At 43.3% G+C, this 23030-nt stretch overlaps 1 protein-coding gene across 1 annotated transcript; it reads right to left on the bottom strand.

Moving 5' to 3' along the window:
* Positions 1 to 61: 61 nt before the first annotated feature.
* Positions 62 to 22978, bottom strand: PDIA3 (protein disulfide isomerase family A member 3). The gene is made up of 13 exons (XM_004609615.3): positions 22663 to 22978; positions 15455 to 15533; positions 12944 to 13061; positions 9444 to 9551; positions 8350 to 8479; positions 6390 to 6506; positions 5972 to 6097; positions 4613 to 4795; positions 3879 to 3987; positions 2297 to 2425; positions 1733 to 1812; positions 1090 to 1147; positions 62 to 320 (listed from the first exon to the last, which is right to left on the bottom strand). Exons 1-13 carry the CDS (start codon positions 22827 to 22829, stop codon positions 207 to 209), a joined length of 1518 nt encoding a protein of 505 aa, XP_004609672.2. The 5' UTR covers positions 22830 to 22978; the 3' UTR covers positions 62 to 206.
* Between the last annotated feature and the right edge of the window lie 52 nt (positions 22979 to 23030).

Here is a 23030-nt window from a genome sequence, read left to right as displayed (position 1 = left end):
TTCCCCCAAAACCAAAAAACATAAACTGGTCCTGGTATTTCCATAAACAGTGCAGCTAAGAAACAGTTTAGAGAAAATTTAACAGGATTCAGATTACATCCATTCTGTTCTCTCAGGGATGAGAGAGGTAATCCCGTCCTCCCCAATGGTTTCCCATCTCTGGTGGAAGAGTCCTTTTTTACAAAGTGGTGTATTTGGCCGATGCTTTAGAGATCCTCCTGTGCCTTCTTCTTCTTCTTAGGTTTTTCTTCTTGAATTACAGGGGTGTTTGTAGCCTCTCGCTGTAGGTAGCTAATAAAATCATTTAATTCACGTCCACCCTAAAAATAGAAAGATTGTTTTGAAAAAAATCAATCCTTTAAAAATCCTCTAGATTTCCCCTTCTAATAGGATTTTTGAGTTTGTAAAACCACAATAACAGTTGGGCTGGAGGAATCGGAGGTACTGCATACAACCAACCCTGGCACCACACACGTGGTTCCTTGAGCAGAGTCAGAAATAACCCAAGCACTGCTAGGCATAAGCAAAGACACAAAACAAAACAAGAAAGGACACATTGGCAATTACTTATTTTGACTAAGAATTTAAAGGGTTGGGATGGGGAAATAGGTCAAAGTGCATGATTTGCCTGGAGAAGCCCTGGATTTCACCCCTGGTGTGACTGAGCTTTGAGACAGGAGTAGCCCTCAACACCTTTGAATAGAGCCGTGAAACCTAAGTTTTGGGGCTGGAGCAATAGCATAGGGGGTAGGGCGTTTGCCTTGCATGTGGCCGACCCGGGTTCAATTCCCAGCATCCTGTATTGTCCCGAGCACAGCCAGGAGTAATTCTTGAGTGCCAAGTCAGGAGTAACCCCTATGCATCACTGGGTATGACCCAAAAAGCAAAAACAAAAAAAACAAAACAAAACAAAACACCCGTAAGTTTCTAGTTAGGGCTGGGGATGTGGCTCAGTGACACAGTGCATAAAACTTGCACGCCTGAGATCTGCCTGGTGAGTCCTATCCCTGGCACCACAAAAGTTCTTAGTTAAATGCAATTAAAGAATTGACTATGTCTCTGTGTGTACAGATGAGGCAATGCACTTACTTCATATTTCTTTGGATTTTGCTTCTTGTTGGCTGGAGAGAAGTAGATGGTAGGAAAACTGGCAAAGGGGAAAATAAGAAAAGCAAACTTTAGGTTCCAGAGTAACTGTCACAAATACTTCCTCAGTAACTGTTTCTGGCAATAACTTTCCCTGATTTCTAATTTGACCAGATTAGGCTGGAGCGATAGTACAGTAGGTAGGACACTTGCTATGCATGTTGGCTGATGTGGGTTCGATCCCTGGCATCCCTTATGCCTCCCCAAGCGCTACCAGGAGTGATTCCTGAGTGGAGAGCCAGGAGTAATCAACCCTGAGCACTGTTGGATGTGGCACTCAACACTGATGCCCCGTCCTCAACAACCCCACCCCTCAAATTTGGCCAGATACTTGTTTTCTGTAATGGTGACAAATTTTCATCCTCTTAAAAACTCAGCAATCTAAGAACTCTCAAAATTCATGGCAGTTAAGTGGGCCCATGCTCCAGAACTCTTAAGCCAAGACGAAGATCTCCAGGATCACATAACTCCCGAACACAGGATTTGCTTTCCCACCCCATCACCAGGTTGAATGATGAAATGTTGTACAAGCCTACTTTGCCTTCCCAACTGCACAGGCGCTTGTATGAGTTTTTGATATACATACCCTCTGACTTCATATGGAGAAGGCACATCATTGGCTGTGGCATCCATTTTGGCTATGATAATATTGGGATCTTTACTGAGCTGTAATTAAAAAGGTTACATCATTAAGTTTCAATGTCCAAAGCCTGAGTGTGGACATTTAGGTCAATTCAGGACTTAAACAATCTCATCCTTCAGAAACACCTAGATAACTTGCTTTTCAGATGAGCAGTGATAGTCACATACAGTATCTAACCTTCCTTAAGTCTCTTTTTTTCCCTCTCAGTTCTTACTTATTAAGTCTATATACAGCTACTGTCAAATTGACCTGGCTCATGCAAGTTAAGCAAAGCATTTTAAAATAAACACACAAACTGATCAAAACTAAAAAGCTGGTTACTTTTACTATCATCTACAGCTGATCAAAGTTCCCTTTCATCAGGTGTCTGAGGAGGCACACAAGCTAAGGACACTAGAGGCAGTTAGAAGAGAGCTGCAAAAATATTTGGCATTAACTCATAGCTAATTAGAGTAACTGCTCAATGCTAAGTGAGCATATTATTTTCTCAATATGATTTAGACTTACCTTCTCCCCCAGTTCTTTATACTTGGGTTCCAGATTCTTACAGTGTCCACACCAAGGAGCATAAAATTCAATCAGCACATCTTTCTTTTCATTATTCACTATTTCATCAAAATTCTCTGCTACAACAACCTGGAAAAATAGAGATTTCTTTAGTTGCTAAGCATATTGAAGAATCAACTCATGAGCTACATTTGCTTCTGGACCCAACCCTTCCAAATTTGGTATGTGCTCTATAATGAATTAATTTTGCTGCACATCAAAACAACTATTTTTGAAAAAAGTGCTAATTTTTGGGGGGGAATGGGAGAAGGGAAAGAGTTGGGCCACACCCAGTGGTACTCAAGAATCACCCTGGGGTCAGCCACTGATGTCTCTCCAGGCCCTCAGAGCAACAACTGTAGCACTGTCGTCCCACTGTTTACCGACTTGCTTGAGTGGGCACCAGTAAAATCTCCATTGTGAGACTTGTTACTATTTTTGGCATATCGAATATGCCATGGGTGGTTTGCTAAGCTCTGCCGTGCAGGCGGGATACTCTCGGTAGCTTGCTGGGCTCTCCGAGAGAGATGGAGGAATCGAACCTGGGTTGGCTGCATGCAAGGCAAATGACCTACTCGTTGTGCTATCACTCCAGTCCAGAGCAACAATTAAAGAAACAAAACCAAAATGAAACCTATTATTAGGGCGGGTGAGAATATAAGGGGTAAGGCATTTATCCTGCATGTATCTGACTTGGGTTTGATGCAATGCAGATGGCTTCTTGAGACTCCAGGGTATCATTCTTGAGTACAGAGACAAGAATTGCCAATAACTGCCAGGTATGGCCTAATAATCCCCACCCATTCTAAAATGCAGAACAAAACAAGCTATTGGGATATCTTTTGGCTTTTGGTGGAGGATGTAGGGGAAGGTACCCAGCAATGCTCAGGGGTTACACTTCTGCCTCTGCACTCAGGAATTACTCTTATCAGAGCTCATGGGATCATATGTGGTGCCAGGTAGTAAACCCTGTTTTACCACATGCAATGCAAATGCCCTACCTGCTGTACTATAGCTTGAATCCCAAAACAAACTGTTCTTAGAGTTTAGCTTGCTCTATTCCAAAATATAACCTAGCTCTAATTAAGCATCATGAGCTCTAGCAATGCGTATTCATGACCCAGGGAGCTGAGGATAAACAAAACCAGTCAAGAAAGATTTTTTTTTTTTGCTTTTTGGGTCATACCCGGCAATGCACGGGGGTTACTCCTGGCAGTGCTCAGGGGACCATATGGGATGCTGGGAAATGAACCCGGGTCAGCCACGTGCAAGGAAAATGCCATACCCGCTGTGCTATCACTCCAGCCCCTCAAGAAAGTTTTTATTTAGACCCTACCTTCGTTTATTTTTGGAATAAAAAAAATGAGGAAAGGGTCAGAAAGATGGCTCAATAGGCTGGAGCACATGCCCTGCCTGCAGGTCTCCTGGGTCAGATACCTGCCATGGTCCCCCAAGCACTGCCAGGAGCAGCCTGAACACTGTTCAGTATGATCCAAAAATATACCCAATAAAACACAGTTCTAAAAGAGACCATTAGCCTCACCTTGACAGGTCCATCATTGCTCTCTGGGATGGGCTCAGACTTCAGGTATCTTTTTAGGTTGCCATCAAAGTAATCCTGCAGAAATCTTTCAAGAGCCTTGCCATCACGCCTATATATAAAAAGGTGTCAGGTTTGTTCATGAAGACTAAAAGCAATTTCTTAGATTCTAACCACCTCATATTTTTAGTGTGTCTCTGTGAAATACCAAGAAAGTATTATTTGTCTGAAAATTTCATTTCTGTACACGAAGCAAGTCCTATTTTCTTGCTCTGGAGAATACTGCCACTTACTGTATCTAATTTTTTTTTTTTTTTTTTTTGCATTTTGGGTCACACCTGGCGATGCACAGGGGTTACTCCTGGCTCTGCACTGAGGAATTACTCCTGGCGGTGCTCAGGGGACCATATGGGATGCTGGGAATCAAACCCGGGTCTGCCGCGTGCAAGGCAAACGCTATTGCTCCAGCCCCTACTGTATCTAATTTTATTGACCGGCTCACAGGAAACTTTGCTCCTCTTTATCTTCCAATGTTTCAGAAGGTAAAGGTCTAAAATGTCTGGGGCCTGAGGATCCTTTGAAGCACCTCAATTTAAGTTTAGCTCAATGGAGTTTTCCAACAAAGTATTTGTAGGAATGGGAGGGGATTGGATTGGTCTGAAATTATATCCACCTCAAAGAGTTCAATGTTCCTACTATTCTACAGGCATGGGGGAAAGAAATAATTCCAAACTCACGAGAATTCTTCCTGCATGACAAACTTCTCTCCTTTTGCAGTTCTGATAGCAACAACAGGGATCTCTCCAGTAGTGCTTTCCAAGCCAAAATCAGAAAGTTCATGGCTAAAGGCTTTGCGGCTGGCTATAGCATAGCTGAGTTTCTTTCCAGCATCCAGGAATTTCTTTGCCACCATCATCACTCTGAAAATCAAAGCATTCATGTCAAGACCAGACAAGGGTCATAAAGTACTTTTCTAAACAACGAAGCAAAGAGAACGTAAAGACTGTTTCGCAGTCTATGCAGTTCAATAAAATCAGTCCAACCTGGTGTTCTTGGGCACTGACATGGGCTTATGGTATATCATATGCAGTACGCATGATGTTTTAGATCACAACGGCCTCTCCTTCCATTTTGGGACCACACTGGTAGGGTCCAGGGGCTATTCCCAGCATAGTGCTGGGGGACCATGTGCATGCGGTGCTACATGAAAATACACACTCCAACCCTCTGAATATCTCTCCAGCTCCACATTGCCCCCTTTTTTTTTTGTTTGCCTTTCATATTTGGAAAGCAGTAATAAACTATGTTACGATGCAGAGGAAAATCTGTGGAGAAAGTTCGTATATTTTGGATATAGTTAATTTCATTTGTCCTTAGGATATTTTTCTAGAGCAAAGTATTTCCATTCTTTTTATTCTTATTTATTTATTTATTGTTTTGGTTTGGTTTTTTTTGGGTCACACCCGGCGATGCACAGGGGTTACTCCTGGCTCTGCACTCAGGAATCACCCCTGGCGGTGCTCAGGGGACCATATGGGATGCTGGGATTAGAACCTGGGTCGGCCGCGTGCAAGGCAAACGCCCCACCCGCTGTGCTATTGCTCCAGCCCCTCCATTCTTTTTGATTTTTTTCTCTTGGTCACACCCAGTGGTGCTCAGGGCTAACTCCTGGCTCTACACTCCTGGGATCACTCCTGGCAGACTTGGGAGACCATATAGGAAGTTAGGGATAAAACCTAGATTGCCATGTGTAAGGCAAATGTTCTATGCACTACACTATCTTTCTGGACCTTATTTTCTTTCCTTTTCTTTTTGTCTTTGACAAACCTTAGGCAGTGCTCAGGGCTTGCTTCCTCTTTGCTCTGTATTTAGGAATCCACTCCTTGTGGGGCTTTGGGGGCTATACAGGGTACTAGGAAATCAAGCCCAAGTCGGCCACATGCAAGGCAGAAGCCCTACCCACTATACTATATCTCCAGCCCCATTCTTATCTATTTTCACACTACAGATGGTAAGAGAACAGTTAAAGAGAACTATTCACACACCTCATTGGGTAAAGGTTGTTTATACACACACACACACACACAATTCATTACCTGTTTCTCCAGTAGTTGGAACCTTTAGCATTCTTTTCATAGTCCACATCATAATAAGCCATAAGTAAATCCTTGCCCTGTATCAAATCTTTATTTTCTTCTGTCATGTGAGGGCAGATACCAAAGCTAAAATGAAATAATATATTATTAAGTTTGATTAAGCTTACAAGTATATTACACAATTATCACAAACTGATAACACTTTCAGGGGAATGAAATTTTTAAGCATCAGGTTAAGTACTGAATACTACACTTAGAAGGATCACTACAAGTGCTCTAGGGCCCACACACTGCTAGTTTACTAGTAACTCAGCTATCATCATTATGGTCCCTCTCTCAAATGAGGGTATCTAAAATATGTCTATGTTTAATAACTGAGGTAAGAAAACCAAAGAATTTTCCAACATGAGGTACTCACATGTTTTCCTGGATAAATTTTTTAATCTTGCCACTGGTCATTTTCTGTTCTGAATACGCCACAGACTTGTCCTCGAACTTATTCGTCAGATGTGGAGGACGAAACAAGGTAATGCCCCTTAAAAAAAAAAAAAAAAAGCAGGTAAATAGCAGAACTGTGTCCCATCTTTTATGTTTTTGTTTGGGGGCAAAACCCAGCAGTGCTCAGGGGCTATACCTGGTCCTGTACTCAGCAATCACTCCAGGTGAGGCTCAAGATATGGGGTGCTGAGGACTGAACCCAGGTCAGCCATGCGCAAGGCAAATACCCTATCCACTGTACTATAACTTTGTGCCCATCCTGTCTTCTTTGTAAAACTCAAATTAAACTTTTTGCTTGTTTTCCTGTGTTGCCCAGGGTTTCTCCTGGTTCTGTACTCAGAGATCACTCCAGGTAGGGATCGGGGGACCATATAAAGTACCATGGTCCCAGGGCTAAAACTCAGGTCGAATGCATGCAAGGAGAGCACCTTACCCACTGTTCTATCTTTCTGATCCTAAAGGACTCATTCAGGAACACAGTACAGCCAAAATGTGCATGAGCACTGGGCTGAGTATGTGAAAGATACCAGAGGTTAGAGAACGGTATAACTCAGCAGTTGAGGTACTACGTTGCATGTAATTGAATGTCCACATGTAGGTACATGTGTGTAAAAGTACATACACAGTGAATAGTATATGCAGTTAGACTAGTTCTTGAAAAACTGGTGCTAGACATGAACTTGTGACTTAGGAACAAATTTGCAATGTAAATCTCTTACCAACTATACTCTTTGGCCCATCACACACAAACATACTTACACAAATACTTGTTTTTGGTTTTGTGTTACACCTGGCTGTTCTCAGGGATCGCTACTTGGGCAGGGCTTGGGGACCACATCGGGTGCCAGGGAATAAACTGGGTCAGTCGCATGCAAGACAAGTGCCCTATCCGCTGTTCTTTCATTCCAGTCCCTACACATTTTTTTGTTTTGTTTTGTTTTGGGGGCCACACCTGACACTGCTCAGAGGTTACTCCTGGCCCTGCGCTCAGGAAATTACTCCTGGCAGTGCTCAGGGGACCACAGAGGATGTCGGGGACTGAACTCACGCTGGCCACATGCAAGGCAACAGCCCCAGCCACTCTACAATCTCTCCAGCCCCTTTACACTTAAATATATACATACATATATTTATACTGTTGTTCATTTTTGTTTCTTTTTGGGTCACACCCAGCTACTCTCAGGAATTACTCCTGGCTCTGCACTCAGGATTTACTCCTGGCAGTGCTCAGGGGACCATATGGGATGTCAGGGATCGAACCCGGGTCAACCACATGCAAGTAAAATGCCTTACATGCTATACTATTGCTCCGACCTCTAAACACTTTTTTTTTTTTTTTGCTTTTTGGGTCACACCCAGTGATGCTCAGGGGTCACTCCGGGCTCTGCACTCAGGAATTATCCCTGGCCGTGCTCTGGGGACCATATGGGATGCTGGAAATCGAACCTGGTTCGGCCGCATGCAAGGCAAACGCCCTACCCGCTGTGCTATCACTCCAGCCCCTCTGAACATATTTTTTTTTTTTTTTTGCTTTTTGGGTCACACCTGGAGATGCACAGGGGTTATTCCTGGCTCTGCACTCAGGAATCACCCCTGGCCGTGCTCAGGGGACCATATGGGATGCTGGGATTCGAACCCGGGTCGGCCGCGTGCAAGGCAAACGCCCTACCCGCTGTGCTATCGCTCCAGCCCCCTCTGAACATATTTTTTATATCTATTTATTATCTCTGCCTACAAGCTATATCAGAAAGATAGTAATAATTTCTAGCACTTAGTTTAATACCTATTAAGTACTCACCAGACCTTTTACAAAAACAAGGCATAAAGCTCATCAGTTTATACAATAGCACAAGAAATAAGAGAAATTTTCTTTTACTTACTCTCCATTATCATCATACTTGTTCACCAGAGACTCAACATTGGTGTGTGCAAATCGGTAGTTATCTCTCAAGTTGCTGGCTGCTTTCAGAAACTCAGCATGTGCTTCACTGAATAAATCCTTGAAAAAACCTACATAAAAAATATCAAATATGATGAAGATAAAAGTGTTGAGACATAAAACTTTTAAATTCTATTTTCAGTATTTATTCTATTACAGATAAGCAAAACAAGTGACTGCATTGTCATGCATAACCTAGAATATTGACAAAATATTAAGATAGCAGCAGGGAAGATGGTACAATGTCTGAGCTGCTCAAGCACTACAGGACCCTAGATCGGGGCAACTTAAGATAGGCAATGACTATTCCACCGAGGATTAAATAAGATGCTAAGTTAAAACAAACAAACAAAAAAGCAAACAACAACAAAAAAGAAGTCAACATCTTTTTAAAAAAACTCATATTAAGAACTAAGATCTAGAAAAATGACTTAAACATAATGATTTAATATGTTTATAGTTAACTTTAACAAAATATGGTCAGTAAAACCCAGGCTATAGGAAGTGACTGAGGGCCAGGGAGAGAGCGCAGGGCACTTTCCTTGCATGAGGCCAACCCTGGCTGGATCCTTGGCCCAACTATTTCTCGGTATCTATTCCTTTTTTCCCAATCCTAACTACCCTCTTGTTTGAGTAAAAATTCAAGATGTAAGAATAATAGAAAAGCTCAGGGGATCATCAAGGACAGATCATGTAGAAGAGCTGAAGCTATTACTCCTCAGCACTTTCAACTGAAATGGAATCTTTAAGAATACAAAACCAGGTCAAAGAATCTTCCGAAACTGCCTTCCTTGAACCTTCCTAACCTGTTTTAAACCAGAACGGAGTTCTGTTGTTGTGCAGCTAAAAGGGGGGAACCAAATAGTGCTTGTAGGACCATGAGGTGTAAATACGGCACCCCCACATGTAAAACATATATTCCAATTCTTTGGGTATCTCTCTGGCCCCCTAAACTGCCTTTTGCTTTGTTGTTACTCAAAAAGAATTTCTGAGATCAAGATAATTTTGTGGCATAATAAAATATTTCTTACTTACCCACCACAGAAGCATCTTTGTCACCAATGAATTTCTCAAATTCTTCTTCAGTCTTGAGAGGAACTGAAGCTGGTCCTGCCTGCTTCTTCAAATGGCTGACAATTCCATCTTAAAAGAGGAAATAATATACCAACACATATTTTATATAAATTTAAAAGAAAAAACATTTAACAACAACAAAAAAAATTCAGACATATACATATAAGTCACTGTCACTGTCATCCCACTGCTCATCGATTTGCTCGAGCAGGCACTAGAAATGTCTCCATTATGAGACTTGTTACTGTTTCTAGCATATCAAATATGCCACAGGTAGCTTGCCAGGCTCCCCGAGAGGGAAGGAGGAATCAAACCCAGGTCAGCCGCATGCAAAGCAAACGCTCTATCCACTGTGCTATCACTCTGGTTCATACACATAAGTAGTAACCTAAATATAGTTTTTAATGTTCTAAACTGTTTTGATTTGGGGGACACACCCAGGGTGGTACTGGTATAGAAAGGAGACCATGGTACGCTAGAGATCAAACACAAGGCTCCAACATGCAGAAAAAGTGTGCTAGCCTTTTTAGTCAGCAATCCAGCACCAACCTCTTTCTTTTTTGTAACTCCATAGTGATTCACTACATGAATGTGCCATAATTTATGAACCAGTCACAACAAACACTGCAAGTTTCTGTTTGAAATACACTGTTATAAACGCTTCTGCAATAAACAACCTTGTATTACTCTCATTGTACACAGGAGTTTATCTGTATGGTAAGTTCCCGGATGCAGTCACGGGATCAATTAAAAATTGCATTTTGTTTTGTTTTGTTTTGTTTTCCCCCTTTGGTATTTCAACCACAGCTTTGAAGGTCACTCCTGAGTAGAACTCAGGGGACCATGTGGTTCTGGAAGTTAACTCTGGACTCCTGTATATAAAATTCTTGTTCCAGCACCTTGAACTATCTCTCTAGCCTTGTCCTTACTACTCGTACCTCTCTCTGTTAACTACAGACTAAATTTCAAAAGCAGAAGGATTTTTGTCTGTCTTAATCACTGATATATACTTAGATCAAACACCAAAGCCTGGTGCCAGAGAGACATTACAGAGAAAGCCCAGATCAAACCCCCCGCACGACCACAGACCCCTGTGCACAAAGTCAGGAGTGAGTGACTGGAGCACATGGCTGGGTGTAGCTCCAAAACTACATAAACAAAACCAAGCATGCTGTATCAATTTTAAGAAATTCCTGTTTTTGTAAGAACGCGAATCAAGTGTCATATTCTGAAGCAACAACAGTCAGTTTTAGTCTCACTTTCTCGAGGGGGTGCTTCAGGGTGCCTTGTAGTGTCAGGGATTGAACCGGGCCTCCTACTAGGCATGCCCTTCAGCATTCTATTAATTCTGGGGGAAAAAATATTTTCATTTTGTTCCACAAACAAATGTTTGTTCCTGGAAAATAAAAGTGCTAGAGATAGAGCAGTAAATGAAACAAACAAAAAAAAAAGTATCTGCTCTCTTGAAGGCTCTAACATGTATAAATTCTGATAGATAATAATCATGGGGTTGAAAAAATTCCAAGTCACCTAAAATATTCTTTTATCTTAACTTCCCATCATAAAGAAGCAAAATATGCCTGGTTATTTGGCAGATCTAACTACCCTTGATCCCATACAATTTTTTTTTAAATTATGGATCCTATAGAATCCATTCCCCAAATTTCACCTGTTATTATTTTTCTTTATCATCACTAACTGAACTTAACTCCTATGTATTTTTGACTTAATTTATTTTGGCTTCTGGGTCACACTCTACAGCGTTCAGTCGCAGGGGGACTATACGTGATGTGAGGGCCAGGCATCAAACAACGTTCTTTGGCTGCCTGGGAGGGAAGTGCCTTGTCCTTGTACTATTTCTCTTGATCCTAGTTTTTTCCATTCTTTAAAGTCACTGGACCAGGGCTGAATAAACAGTATAGAGGGTAGAGCCCTTACTTGTCCTGCACACAGCAGATAAGAGTTCAATTTCAAACCACCCACCACCAAAAGTGAACCCTGAATGTGAAGTCCTGAGCAGGGTGTGGCTCCCAAAATGGAAACCAAAACCACTGGACCAAATCTCAACAAATGAGTATTAGTTCAAACCCTTTATTTATTTATTTTGCTTTTCGGGCCACACCAGGCGATGCACAGGGGTTACTCCAGGCTCTGCACTCAGGAATTATTCCTGGTGGTGCTCAGGGGACCATATAGGATCCTGGGAATTAAACCAATGTCACCTCCCTCCACCAGTGTTCCCAGGTTCCCTTTTACCTCCAACCCTACCCCAGCCTACCATCTTGAGAGGCACCTTTTAAGTTTGGGTCTCCTGATTTCAGTGCTGTTGACTCTGTGGTTTGGATAGTTAGCGCTATCATGCCGTAACACCACCAATGAACTGGAATCCCCTTGATCCCTGCCCCCATCGCTTCATCAGGGCTTATTTTTTTAAGACTGAGTATTCCTTTGTATATATTACATTTCATACATTGCCATATAAATTGATGGAGACTTGCTCTGCTTCTATTAATTTTTGTTACTGCAAATTATGTAGTTATAAGTAAGGGTATACAATGATTTCAAAAACTGCTTTCAAATATTTTGGCCACACTGACCAATGCTCCCAGTTTGGTGCTTGGAGGACTGTGTGGTGTTGACTGAACCTGGGTGAAGCATGTGCTCAAGCCTGCTGAGCATAAAGCCTATTTTCAGTTCTTTTGGCTACATATGCCTTAAACCCTGCACTACTTCTCTGGCCTGAACCCTGAGTCTTTTATCAATAAGTAAATACTAAACATAAAGGCTACAGATATTATACAGGAGGTAAGGAAGTTAGTTGCCTTGCCTCCTAGCCCCACCAGAGGTCACTCTTGAGCACAAAGCCAGGAAGAAAGGCCTATTGCATGTAGCAGAAAACTCCTTCCCACTTGCAGATTAAAAAACAAAACAAACACCAAGCACTTCTTATTACCAGAATATCTGAGTTAATATGTCAATAAAATGTGTCACATTTAAAACATGCTTAGTTCACATTACTACTCAAGTTCGAGTATTTGCTGTATAATACTTACATAATTTGTTCACTTAGAGGATTTTGTTAGCTAGCTACCAACCAAACTGACCTCTTAAAGTAGAAAAAAAAAAATTAGGGCTGTAACAGGGCATAAGGCTCTTGCCTTGCGTATGGGTGATCTGGGTTAGATTCCCCAGTGCTCTGACAGGAGTAAGCCCTAAGCAATTCCAGCTGCGGCCCCAAAATCAAGAAGCAAGACAAGGTAATTAATAGGAGCCACACATGTTGGTGCTGTTGGCTACTGCCAATGAGTTCATTGTTTTGGGGTCACTCCCAATGTTGCTTGGGGGACTAGGTGGTACCAGAAATCAAATACAGACTTCATGTATACAAAGCATGTGCTCAGCCCTACTCCGTAAGATACTTCATAAATTTAGTTTCCAGAATGTAAAACAAGGATTCTTACCGGCAGTCCTGGGTCCATCATAAGCACCTGCTTCTTCACCATCTCTAAATATTTTCAGGGTTGGATATCCACTGACTCCATATTTATTACATGTGTTTGTGTTGGCAGTACAATCAACCTAAAGATGAAAATACAGAAACCACTTGTTGGCCAATAGCCTGCCGCAGGTTCTTTATATATTCCCAAAATATTGGGATATGTGAAGTCATAAAAAGGGGCAAGCAATCTTATCTGCCACAGAATATTGTATCTCCCCTCTCTCCCCTTCGTTGCTACCACAGTGCTCACCGAGACATACAATCCTTTAGTTGCTTGCACATGTGCTTTCTGGGCTCACAGTTTTTTTTTTTTTTTTTTGCTTACTTCTGGGGCTACACCGGCAGTGCTCAGAGACCCCTATAGGATGCCAGGGATCAAACCTAATTTGGTCACATGTAAGATAAATTCCCACTATACTATCACTCCAGCTCCATCTGGGCTCACACTCTTAGTTGAGAAACATCACAGCTATGGTGCTTTTACACAGCTGGCTCTAATGAGGTCAGAAATTGCTCGTGGTGTCATGGATATAAGACAATCTGAGCTGCCAAGTTTCAGAATCATGCTGGGTGCACAGAGGACATGGGAATTTGGACTCATGAACACACCACCCTTCCAAGGCAGGCACCGGAAGCCAATTTATCTCAATTTTTCCTATAGTGCCCCCCTTCCAACCTTGCTTCTGTCTTGTCTCACGCCCCCCCACCCCCGGTACTATCAGTAGGCTTACTAGTCTTGGTATGTGGCCCCGTGGTAGAGAAGTGCTGCTGGGAATCACTGTGCTAAAGTATTAGACCTTAAAGGCAAACTAGGGCTAGGAAAGCTACATCAGAACCATTTATGTAACTGTTTAAAATTCAGATTCCTTTGTTTTGTATACAATACACAAGTGACATGTTAAATTCCACCCCTTGGATCTCTACATCTAAATAGAGCAACCCAAACTTATTTGGCTTTGAGAAAAAGAACCAGTCAGTACTCCCTAGAAACTTACCTGAAGGAAACAAAATAGATACCCGCAATGATACCCAAAGCTAGTACCACCCTCCTGGACTGGATCATTCTAGTCCCCCACTCTACAGAGTGTTATCACTCACTTTAGGAAATACTGGCCTTTACTTTTATCCCTGCCTTTTTAAAAAAATGCAACTATCTTCATCTTTTTTCTGCCTCAGAACATTAAAAGAAAGGAACACGAGAAATATATTTCTCTTAGTAGTTGCTTGAGGCAGAGATAGTGCGGTGGGGTAAGGCACTTGCCTTATACTTAGGGGACCTGGATTTGATCCCTGGGTACCCCAAATGGTCCCCTGAACTCTGGCCAGAGTGATCCCTGAGCACAGAGCCAGGAGAAAGCTCTGAGAACAGCTTGGTGTGGCTAATGGGTTGTGGGAACCACATAGGGTGCCAGGGATCAAACCCAGGTCAGATGTATGCAAAGCAAGTACCTTACCCACTATACTATCCCTCTGGTCCCACTTTTACCATTCTTCTTCTTCTTTTTTTTTTTTTTTTGGCTTTTTGGGTCACAACTATCGATGCACAAGGGTTACTCCTGGCTCTGCACTCAGGAATTACTCCTGGCGGTGCTTGGGGGACCATATGGGATGCAGGGAATCGAACCCCGGTCGACCGAGTGCAAGGTAAACGCCCTATCCACTGTGCTATCGCTCCAGCCTCTTATTCTTTTCTTTCCTATCTGCCCCTTCTTTTTGGGGGAAGTGACAGGGGACCACCTCTCAGTGGTGCTCAGGGCTTACTCTTGGCAGGGTTTGGGGGACTATATGTAGTGCCAGGGATCGAACCTGAGTCAGCCAAGTACAAGATGGCTTATCAGCTATATTATCTTTGCCTTCCCCAATTCTTATTACCATGTATATTTTATTAGTTCTAATGCTTTGAAGCCCTGATTAATTTTATTTGGGCTTCTGCTGGGGAACTAGTGTTCCTTGCACCTTCAGGGTAGAAAAAGTTAATTTTCCAAATTACCATTTAAAATACCCCATTTCTTCTTTTTTAAAAATTGAACTTCTGTGATTTACAATAGTTACTGGTGATTTCTCTTGCACATCATTTCAATACCACACCCATCAGAAGTGCACCCACCTCCCTGCCCCTCTCTTTCTTTCTTTCTTTTTTGGGTCACACCTGGCAATGCACAGGGGTTACTCCTGGCTCTTCACTCAGGAATTACTCCTGGCAGTGCTCAGGGGACCGTATGGGATGCTGGGATTTGAACCCGGGTCGGCCGCATGCAAGGCAAACGCCCTACCCGCTGTGCTATCACTCCAGCCCCCCTGCCCCTCTCTTTCAATGAGCCCCAAATCAACTGTGTAGATCAGTTCTCCCATTGTGTTGCCTTAGACCCTTTGTGGCTACTTAGCTATGATCTCACTCATATGTGTATCCCACATATAAGTGAGATTATTCTGAAAACTCCTTTTCTTTAATGAACAACCCACTTATACTCACCTTTGCTAACGGGACTATTCCTTTCAATCTGGTAGCTGCGGCTTCATATTCAGGGGCGAGTCTCTTGCAGTGTCCACACCTATATAGACAGTCATATAGACATAATGTTTTGGTTTGCTTTTCTCTTTTTAAAGCCAAACTCTCAATTTAACCCTCTAAGTTCATTAACTTTATTTGGGGGGTTTGGGTGCCACCATGTGTTTTGGGGCCCTCCGCAGTGGTGCTCTGGGGCTACTCCTGGCTCTATGCTCAGCAGTTACTTCTGGTGGTGGTTGGGGAAACTCATGCCAAACAAGCGCCTTATTCCCTGTATCTACTCTCTGGCTCAATTTTCTTTAGAATCTCTCAGAAGGTAACGATACAATTTCTAGCCTGAGGTTGACTCTATAGGACTAGCTTCGTCCAGAGCAAAATGTTTCCCAATTATAAGAACTACGAAAAGGTCCAAGAGATAGTTCGAGGTATGGAGCACACATTTTACAAGCACAAAGCCTGAGTTTGATCCCTAGGACCACAGGGTCCCCTGGGCACCAACACTGTAGTAGTCTAAGCACTGCTAGGTGTGGTCCCCAAACCAAAAGTGCAACTAAGTCCTAGAATGGGACTCAAGCCCTTTTGACCCTTTAATGATAAGATGAAACAATGATAGTAATAAGGCCAATTTTGATAGCTCTCCCCAAAGGCAGTTACATCTTTTTCTTTTGGAATCAAGCACTGCAGTTTTTTGGTATTTTGTTTTGTTTAGAGTCAGGGCAGGATAGTAGTGTTTGGACTACCCCCAGCAATGTTCAGGCTTTACTCATGTAGGATGTCAGGGATCATCCTGGTGGTGGTCGGGGGACCATATGGGATGCCGGGGATCAAACCTGGGTCACCAAGTGCCTTACCCACTGTACTCTAGTCCCCGCACTGTAGTTCTTATATAGTGACTGAACCCTTGAAAGATCCCTGGCCAGGTGGAAGCAGTAGTACAACAGGTAGGGTGTTTGCCTTGCATGCGGTTGACCCAGGTTCAATCCTGGCATCCCATATGGTCCCCCCTGAGAACCACCAAGAGCAATTCCTGAGTGCAGAGCCAGAAGTGACCCCCCCCCCAGCATTGCTGGATGTGACCCCCCAAAAAGAGATAAAGATCCCAGGCCTGATATTTACTCTTTTTTTTTTAATGGCTTTGGGGCCACACCTAGCAGTGCCATGGTTTACCATGGGCTCTGCATTCAAGGGACAACTACATGGGATGCTGGGTATAATGTGCTTAGCTTGCATGCAGGCGACAAATATGGGTCGCCTGCATGCAAGCTAAGCACATTATACACAGTATTATCTCTCTCCATCTCCTGATAATAAGCTCTTCATCAAGAGGTCAGAGTGATAGTAGAGTGGGTAGAGTGCATTGCACATGGCTAATGAAGTGATCCCTGGCACCGCACCCCCGACAATTCTCCATCAAGTACATTTTCTCTATTCCTTCTTTTAGGAGAAACACTGTGCATCCTACATGGCATCCTACATGGTACCAGGGATTCAAATTGAGGCCAGTCACATGCAAGGAAACAGTACTTTCTCTTTGGTCCCTTCTCCATTTTTTTGATTCTTTTACCAGAAACCCAAGAAGCTCAGATGATACTTGTTTAATACACTCTGGCACCTATCTTCTAAAACTGAATATGGGATTCAAAAAAAAAAAATCCTCATGGTCCCCCGTGCACCACCAGGAGTGATCCCTGAGCTCAAAACCAGAAGACCTGGCTGTAGCCCTGAATCAAAACCAAAAACTAAAATAAAGGTATTGTGAGTGGGGAAAGTTTTAAGCATGATCGAGTAATTTTTGAAGGTTTTCTTCTTTTCCAGTTGAGTTTTAACACAAGAACATTGGAATAATATATTTAAGATGGTGGCCTGATTTTTAGCAAACCAACCACATGTTTCACCTGGCTGTAAGAACGAAGACAAAAAATGCCACATGGAGTTATTTTCCCAGAGAACGATCAGAAACACCTGCTGCCTCCAGACCTAACAGTCCCATGGGTTAACTGTATAAGCAGCTGCAGCAGTGGGGGGAAACTTTGTGTTTTTTGTTTTGGGGCACACCCAGCAATGCTCAGGGGTTACTCCTGGCTCTGTGCTCAGGAACCATTCCTGGTGGTGCTAGGGGGACCATACGGGATGCCTGGGATCAAACCCAGATTGGCTGTGTGCAAGCAAATGCCCTACCTGCTATACTCTCACTCCAGCTACCCCGGGAGCTGGTGCTATCATCAACAGTTAGCACCAGCTGTCTAATATCTCTTGGAAAACCAACAGGTTGCTAAAGAATCGTTTGCGAGATGGTGAATTCTAAGACTTCCCACAGATATTAAAATATAAATAAAAAAAATAAGACCAAAGAAATAACTCAATGGCTAGAGCACATGCTCTGCACATAGGACCCAAATTTGACCCTTGGCACCACAGTTCCTAAGGACAGAACCAGGCACCAAAAGCCAAAAAAAAAAAAAAAAAAAAAAAAAAAAAGGGGAAAAGGACAAAAGGGAAAGAACCGACAGGTTCAGTTCAGCTGCAGTGTACTTGTCTTGCAAGTATAAGGCCTGGGTTCAAGTCTCGCATCACAAAAATAAAAAATTAAGAGAATACAGGAGGGCATTTTAGAGCCTAGGTTTTTTACTTATATAGTGTATAAACATATATACACAAAATATATTTTGTGTGTGTAATTCCACACCCAGTAAGTCCAGCTGCTCAGGCCTTACTTACTACAGGCTCTACATTCGGGGATCACTCTTGGTAAGCTAGGGTGACCATATGGGGTGCAAGATCAAATCCAGGTTAACCACATGCAAAGTTAAGTGCTCTACCCACTATATTGTCCAAGAGCCCAGATTCTTAAACTGTGGGTGGTGACCCTATATGGGGTTGGGTAAAGGATATGGAAGCCAGAGAAATATTGGCAATAGTAAAAAGGTTTCTGAACACACAACAACCAACATTTAATTTAAAATCAAACATAACAGCAGCACTTTTCCACACTGTTTCTCAGGCATAAAGGGGTGGTAAGTGAAAAGTTAAAAAAGCTCTGTTTTAGATGTGGATCACTTAGATATAGATCATTACTATTAGTAATGATTCATTCAGAGAACTGTGAAGCATTATATATATATATATATATATTTTTCTTTTTGGGTCACACCTGGCGATGCACAGGGGTTACTCCTGGCGGTGCTCAGGGGACCATATGGGATGCTGGGAATCGAACCCGGGTCGGCCACGTGCAAGGCAAACAAACGCCCTACCTGCTGTGCTATCACCCCAGCCCCTGTTTTGTTTTGTTTTTGTTTACTAATATTTTATCACTCAACAATATATACGACTGAAAAGAAAAGAGGAAAACAGAAAAATAAAGCCATCTGGGACCTAAGAGATAGCAGAACAGCTTGTTTGCTCACATGTGGCCAAGCTGGGATACATCTCCAGCAAGGACAGGAGTGATCTCTGAGCACAAAGCTCTGAGTAAGCCCTGAGCACCACTGGGTGTGCCCCCCTCCCCCAAAAAGAATAAAGCCATCTGGGGTCAGAGAGATAGTACAGTGCGGAAGACCCTGCACAATGTCAAACTTGGTTTCATCCCCAGCACTATATATGGTCCACTGAAGCCCCACCAGGAATCTGAGCACAAAGCCACGTGGACCACAAACAAAGTAAAAAATGTATGGCTTTACTGACACCTCAGGCAGTCACCTATCCATGCATCCTGAGCACTGCTTAGAAGCCCCCATCCAAAAAGTAAAAAAGCGCCTCAATAATCTTAAAACAACTCAAAAGAGAATTGCATAGTTATGCTAAATAAGTAGGTTTTGATCCAGATGCATATAAATAATATCTATCCATGGAGCATTAAAAAAAAAAAATCATGCACCACACAGCCTGGGGAGATATCTCAAGGGACTGTAGCACATGCTTTGCATGAAGGAGCTCCAAACTCATCCCTGGTACCACATAATATCCCATGTCCCAAAAACAAAACCCCACAAAAATTTAAACACTGCATGTCTGAGTCCAATAGTGAGTCTTACTATAAAAGAAGTCCCAGTAACAAGAGCACAGGAGTTTGTGTGTCTGAGTAGCAAGGCTGGGATGAAACTCAATTATAATACTGGTAGTATCTATATGATCATCAAAGGCAGAGAGAGAATGTATCATTAATGGAGTACCAGTGAGGCTGGAGTAAAGTTTTCCAAATTCACCAGGTTCTCTATCTGAGTCTGAGGATGATCATTAAGATTAAGCACTTTTTATCATGTTAAGTGAAATGAGTCAGTAAGAGAGGGACAGGCATAGGAAGATTGCACTCATCTGTGGAACTTAAAGTAACAGAATGGGAGACTAACACCCAAGAGTAATAGAGATAAGGACCAGGAAAGAGGTCTGCTCCATGGCTTGGAATCCGGCCTCACATGCTGGAGGAAAAGGCAGCTAAGATAGAGAAGGGAACACCAAGTAAAGGATGTTGGGAGGACCCGCTTGAGTTGAAAGATGCATGCCAAAAGTAGACTACAGACCGAACATGAAGGCCGCTCAATACCTCTATCGCAAACCACAATATCCAAAAAGAGAGAGGGAGCAAAAGGGAATGCCCCGCCACAGAGGCGGGGCGGGGTGGAGGTGGTGGGTGGGATGCTGGAACCACTGGTGGTGGAAAATGGGCACTGGTGGAAGGATGGGTACTCAATCGCTGTATGACTGAAACGCAAGCACAAAAGTTTGTAAGCCTGTAAGTGTACCTCACAATGATTCACTTAAAAAAAAAAAGAGGGGCTGGAGTGATAGCATAGTGGGCAGGGTGTTTGCCTCGCACGCGGCAGACCCGGGTTCGAATCCCAGCATCCCATATGGTCCCCTGAGCACCGCCAGGAGTAATTCCTGAGTGCAGAGCCAGGAGTAACCCCTGTGCATCGCCAGGTGTGACCCAAAAACAAAACAAAACAAAACAAAAAGATTAAGCACTTTTCTCTCACCCATATGTAAATAACCCTATTAACCAAGAAGTTAATAATGAAGCTTAACATATATTAATCTAACAATTATTTCATGCCTATAATGTGCCAATGCTATTTTAGTTCGTAGTAGAAAAACTGATAGTTTTTTTCCTCCTACAGGAATATACCAAACTAGCAGGAGTGATAGTAACATTAGGTCCCAGTATAAGGAAAGCACCAGTCACTTGTCCTGAAGAAATTTTTGAGCATTTGTGTTGAAGAGATAATTGGGGGGAAAATATATAGGATAAATATATTAAACTGTCCCTAGTCCTTTTCCATATTCTAGAATATTGTATCAAATATTATTTAAGACTTCTTTCCTAGAAGTATAAAAGGGCAGAATACAAATCTACAAACATCTAAATGTTGAGGACTTAAAGTTTAACAATTATCAATAAAATTTCAGAAATTACAAACATTTTGATAGTTTGACAAAGTTTATGAATAAAATCTTGTTTCCCTGGAGAAAATTCTCCAGAGAAGCACTTTAATCCTTACAAATTACAAAGATGATTAATTCCATAATGAAAATAAAAGTCTACAAAGTCAACTGCAAAGTAATCTTTCACTTTCTGTTGCAAAATGAAAGAGAAAAAAATACCCTGAAGCCAATGAGGAAAAATACCTGCTCCTGACCTGCACAAAAAGAACATTAAGAGTCAGAAAACAGTCCCAACTGAGGCATTAATAAAAATAGCTGAATGAGTAGAAATAAGGACTTTTCCAACCGAACTCCAGATCCTTGATTCCAAATTACTCACTCAGAAAACTGATCCTTCCTGCTAGCATTGTGAAGAATAGCCTTACCTTCTAGACCAATTAAAAGCAGACAGCACAGCAGAGATCCACCCAATTTGGGGGATAGTTTGGTGCATGCTGGGATACGTCGTATTTTTAAGGAAGCAGAGGCAACAAATTTAAAGTAGGAAAACACATCAATAGAAAAAAAAACATACATCTCCATAGTTATTCCGCAGTGATATGCCCTCAAATCTAACACCAAGATTGTACCTTTGGTAAGATTTGTTTCTAAGAGAATGTAGACCACCTACGAGGCCAAGAATGCCCTAGACACAAAATCTGGAAACAATTTGTTGCCTTCCGTTTGCAGCAGTCATCACTGCAGGATTTCTAATGTAACCCTCTACAAGTCAGATGAACCTTTAACAGCGTGGAAGCCCACTGAAGTGAGAAAGTAACAGTAACTCCATTTTACTGAAACTTTGAATACAAAATGGTTTTAAATTAAGGGTCATCAAGGCAAGAGAAAATTAAGCTCTGTAATTACCATGGATACACAGAGCTATCCCAAGGTTAAGAGTAAGAAACTTTGGTTTACTGGGCAAGCTATTCCCCCAACCCAGGTTGCTACTTCTAGTTCTAGCCTAAGGAATTTACACACCCTCATTTAGTTAAATCGCCCTAAAGCATTCCTACGATATTGGTTGCTTTCTCAGTGGAGTCTTGGGGGAGGGGGCCGCATTTTTAAAGAATTCCTAAACGTGACAATGCAGACAGATTCCGACGTTATTATTCTTGTTCAAATGTTCTTTTTATAGGGTTCTGCTAGTGCTTGAAAAATCAGTAGAGGGAAAAGTGCAACATGCGATGGACAATACAACTGCATGCTTCAAGAAAGCACTTATGCCTAACTCTGCAGCCACCGGGTGACCTTGGCTAGAAACCAATGGTTTCAAGGCGTGGGACCAGAAGAAAGGAAGTATGCCCTGGTGGCCCAGGGTCCCCCGCACTTGGGGGAAAACGTTGGCTTGGAAAAAGGCCTTGGGATGCCTCTCGCGTAGAATGGAGAACATTAACACTGACTCACCGAGAAACTAATGATACCAATAGAACGGAGGTGGGGTGGGGGTGGGGTGGTTAAACCCTCTGTGCAAATAAAAAGTGCCGCAACAGCACGGATGTAAAGGATGTGGCCCTGCGGGAGGGAGGCCTCCAGCTTTTCCTACTCGGGCCTCGCTCCCGGGAAACCAGCACCGACTTTTGCGCTCAAACCAAGGCTTCCCGGGGGTGGATTTATTCCCCGGCCGCAGCGGAGCCCTTGGAACGGTGGCGGGCGCCGGCGCTGCGCAGGCCCAACCGTTCCGGGGCCTTCGCCCCCGGCCCGGCCCAACCCGACCCTCCCTCCCCCGCCCTGGCTTCAGTGGGCCTCACCAGGGAGCGAAAAACTCGACCAGCATGAGGCCCGCGGAGCCCGTGTCCGAGACGCGACTCTCGAAGTTGTCGTCCGTGAGTTCCAGCACGTCGGAAGCAGCAACGAGGCGGGCCGCGGCGAAAAGCAGGGCCACGCCGGGGAACAGCGCTAGGCGGCGGAGGCGCATGGCGGCGAGGTGCGGTGGGGTAGGGGCGGCCAGGAGGGTCGGGGCTCGGCGGGGACTGCAGAAGCCGGGCCAGCGACCACGCAACCCACGGCCTGCGCTCGCGCGTCTGGCCCAGGCGGACCTGCAGCCGGAGGTGCCCGCCCCCAGGGCTCGGGCCGCAGTGTGGCAGCCGCCCATTGGCTGCACGGCGCCTGCGTCGCG

This window comes from Sorex araneus, chromosome 3 (genome assembly GCF_027595985.1).
Source record: "Sorex araneus isolate mSorAra2 chromosome 3, mSorAra2.pri, whole genome shotgun sequence".
NCBI lineage: Eukaryota > Metazoa > Chordata > Mammalia > Eulipotyphla > Soricidae > Sorex > Sorex araneus.
The sequence above is the reverse complement of the archived record's forward strand: the minus strand, read 5'-3'. Positions and strand labels throughout refer to the sequence as shown.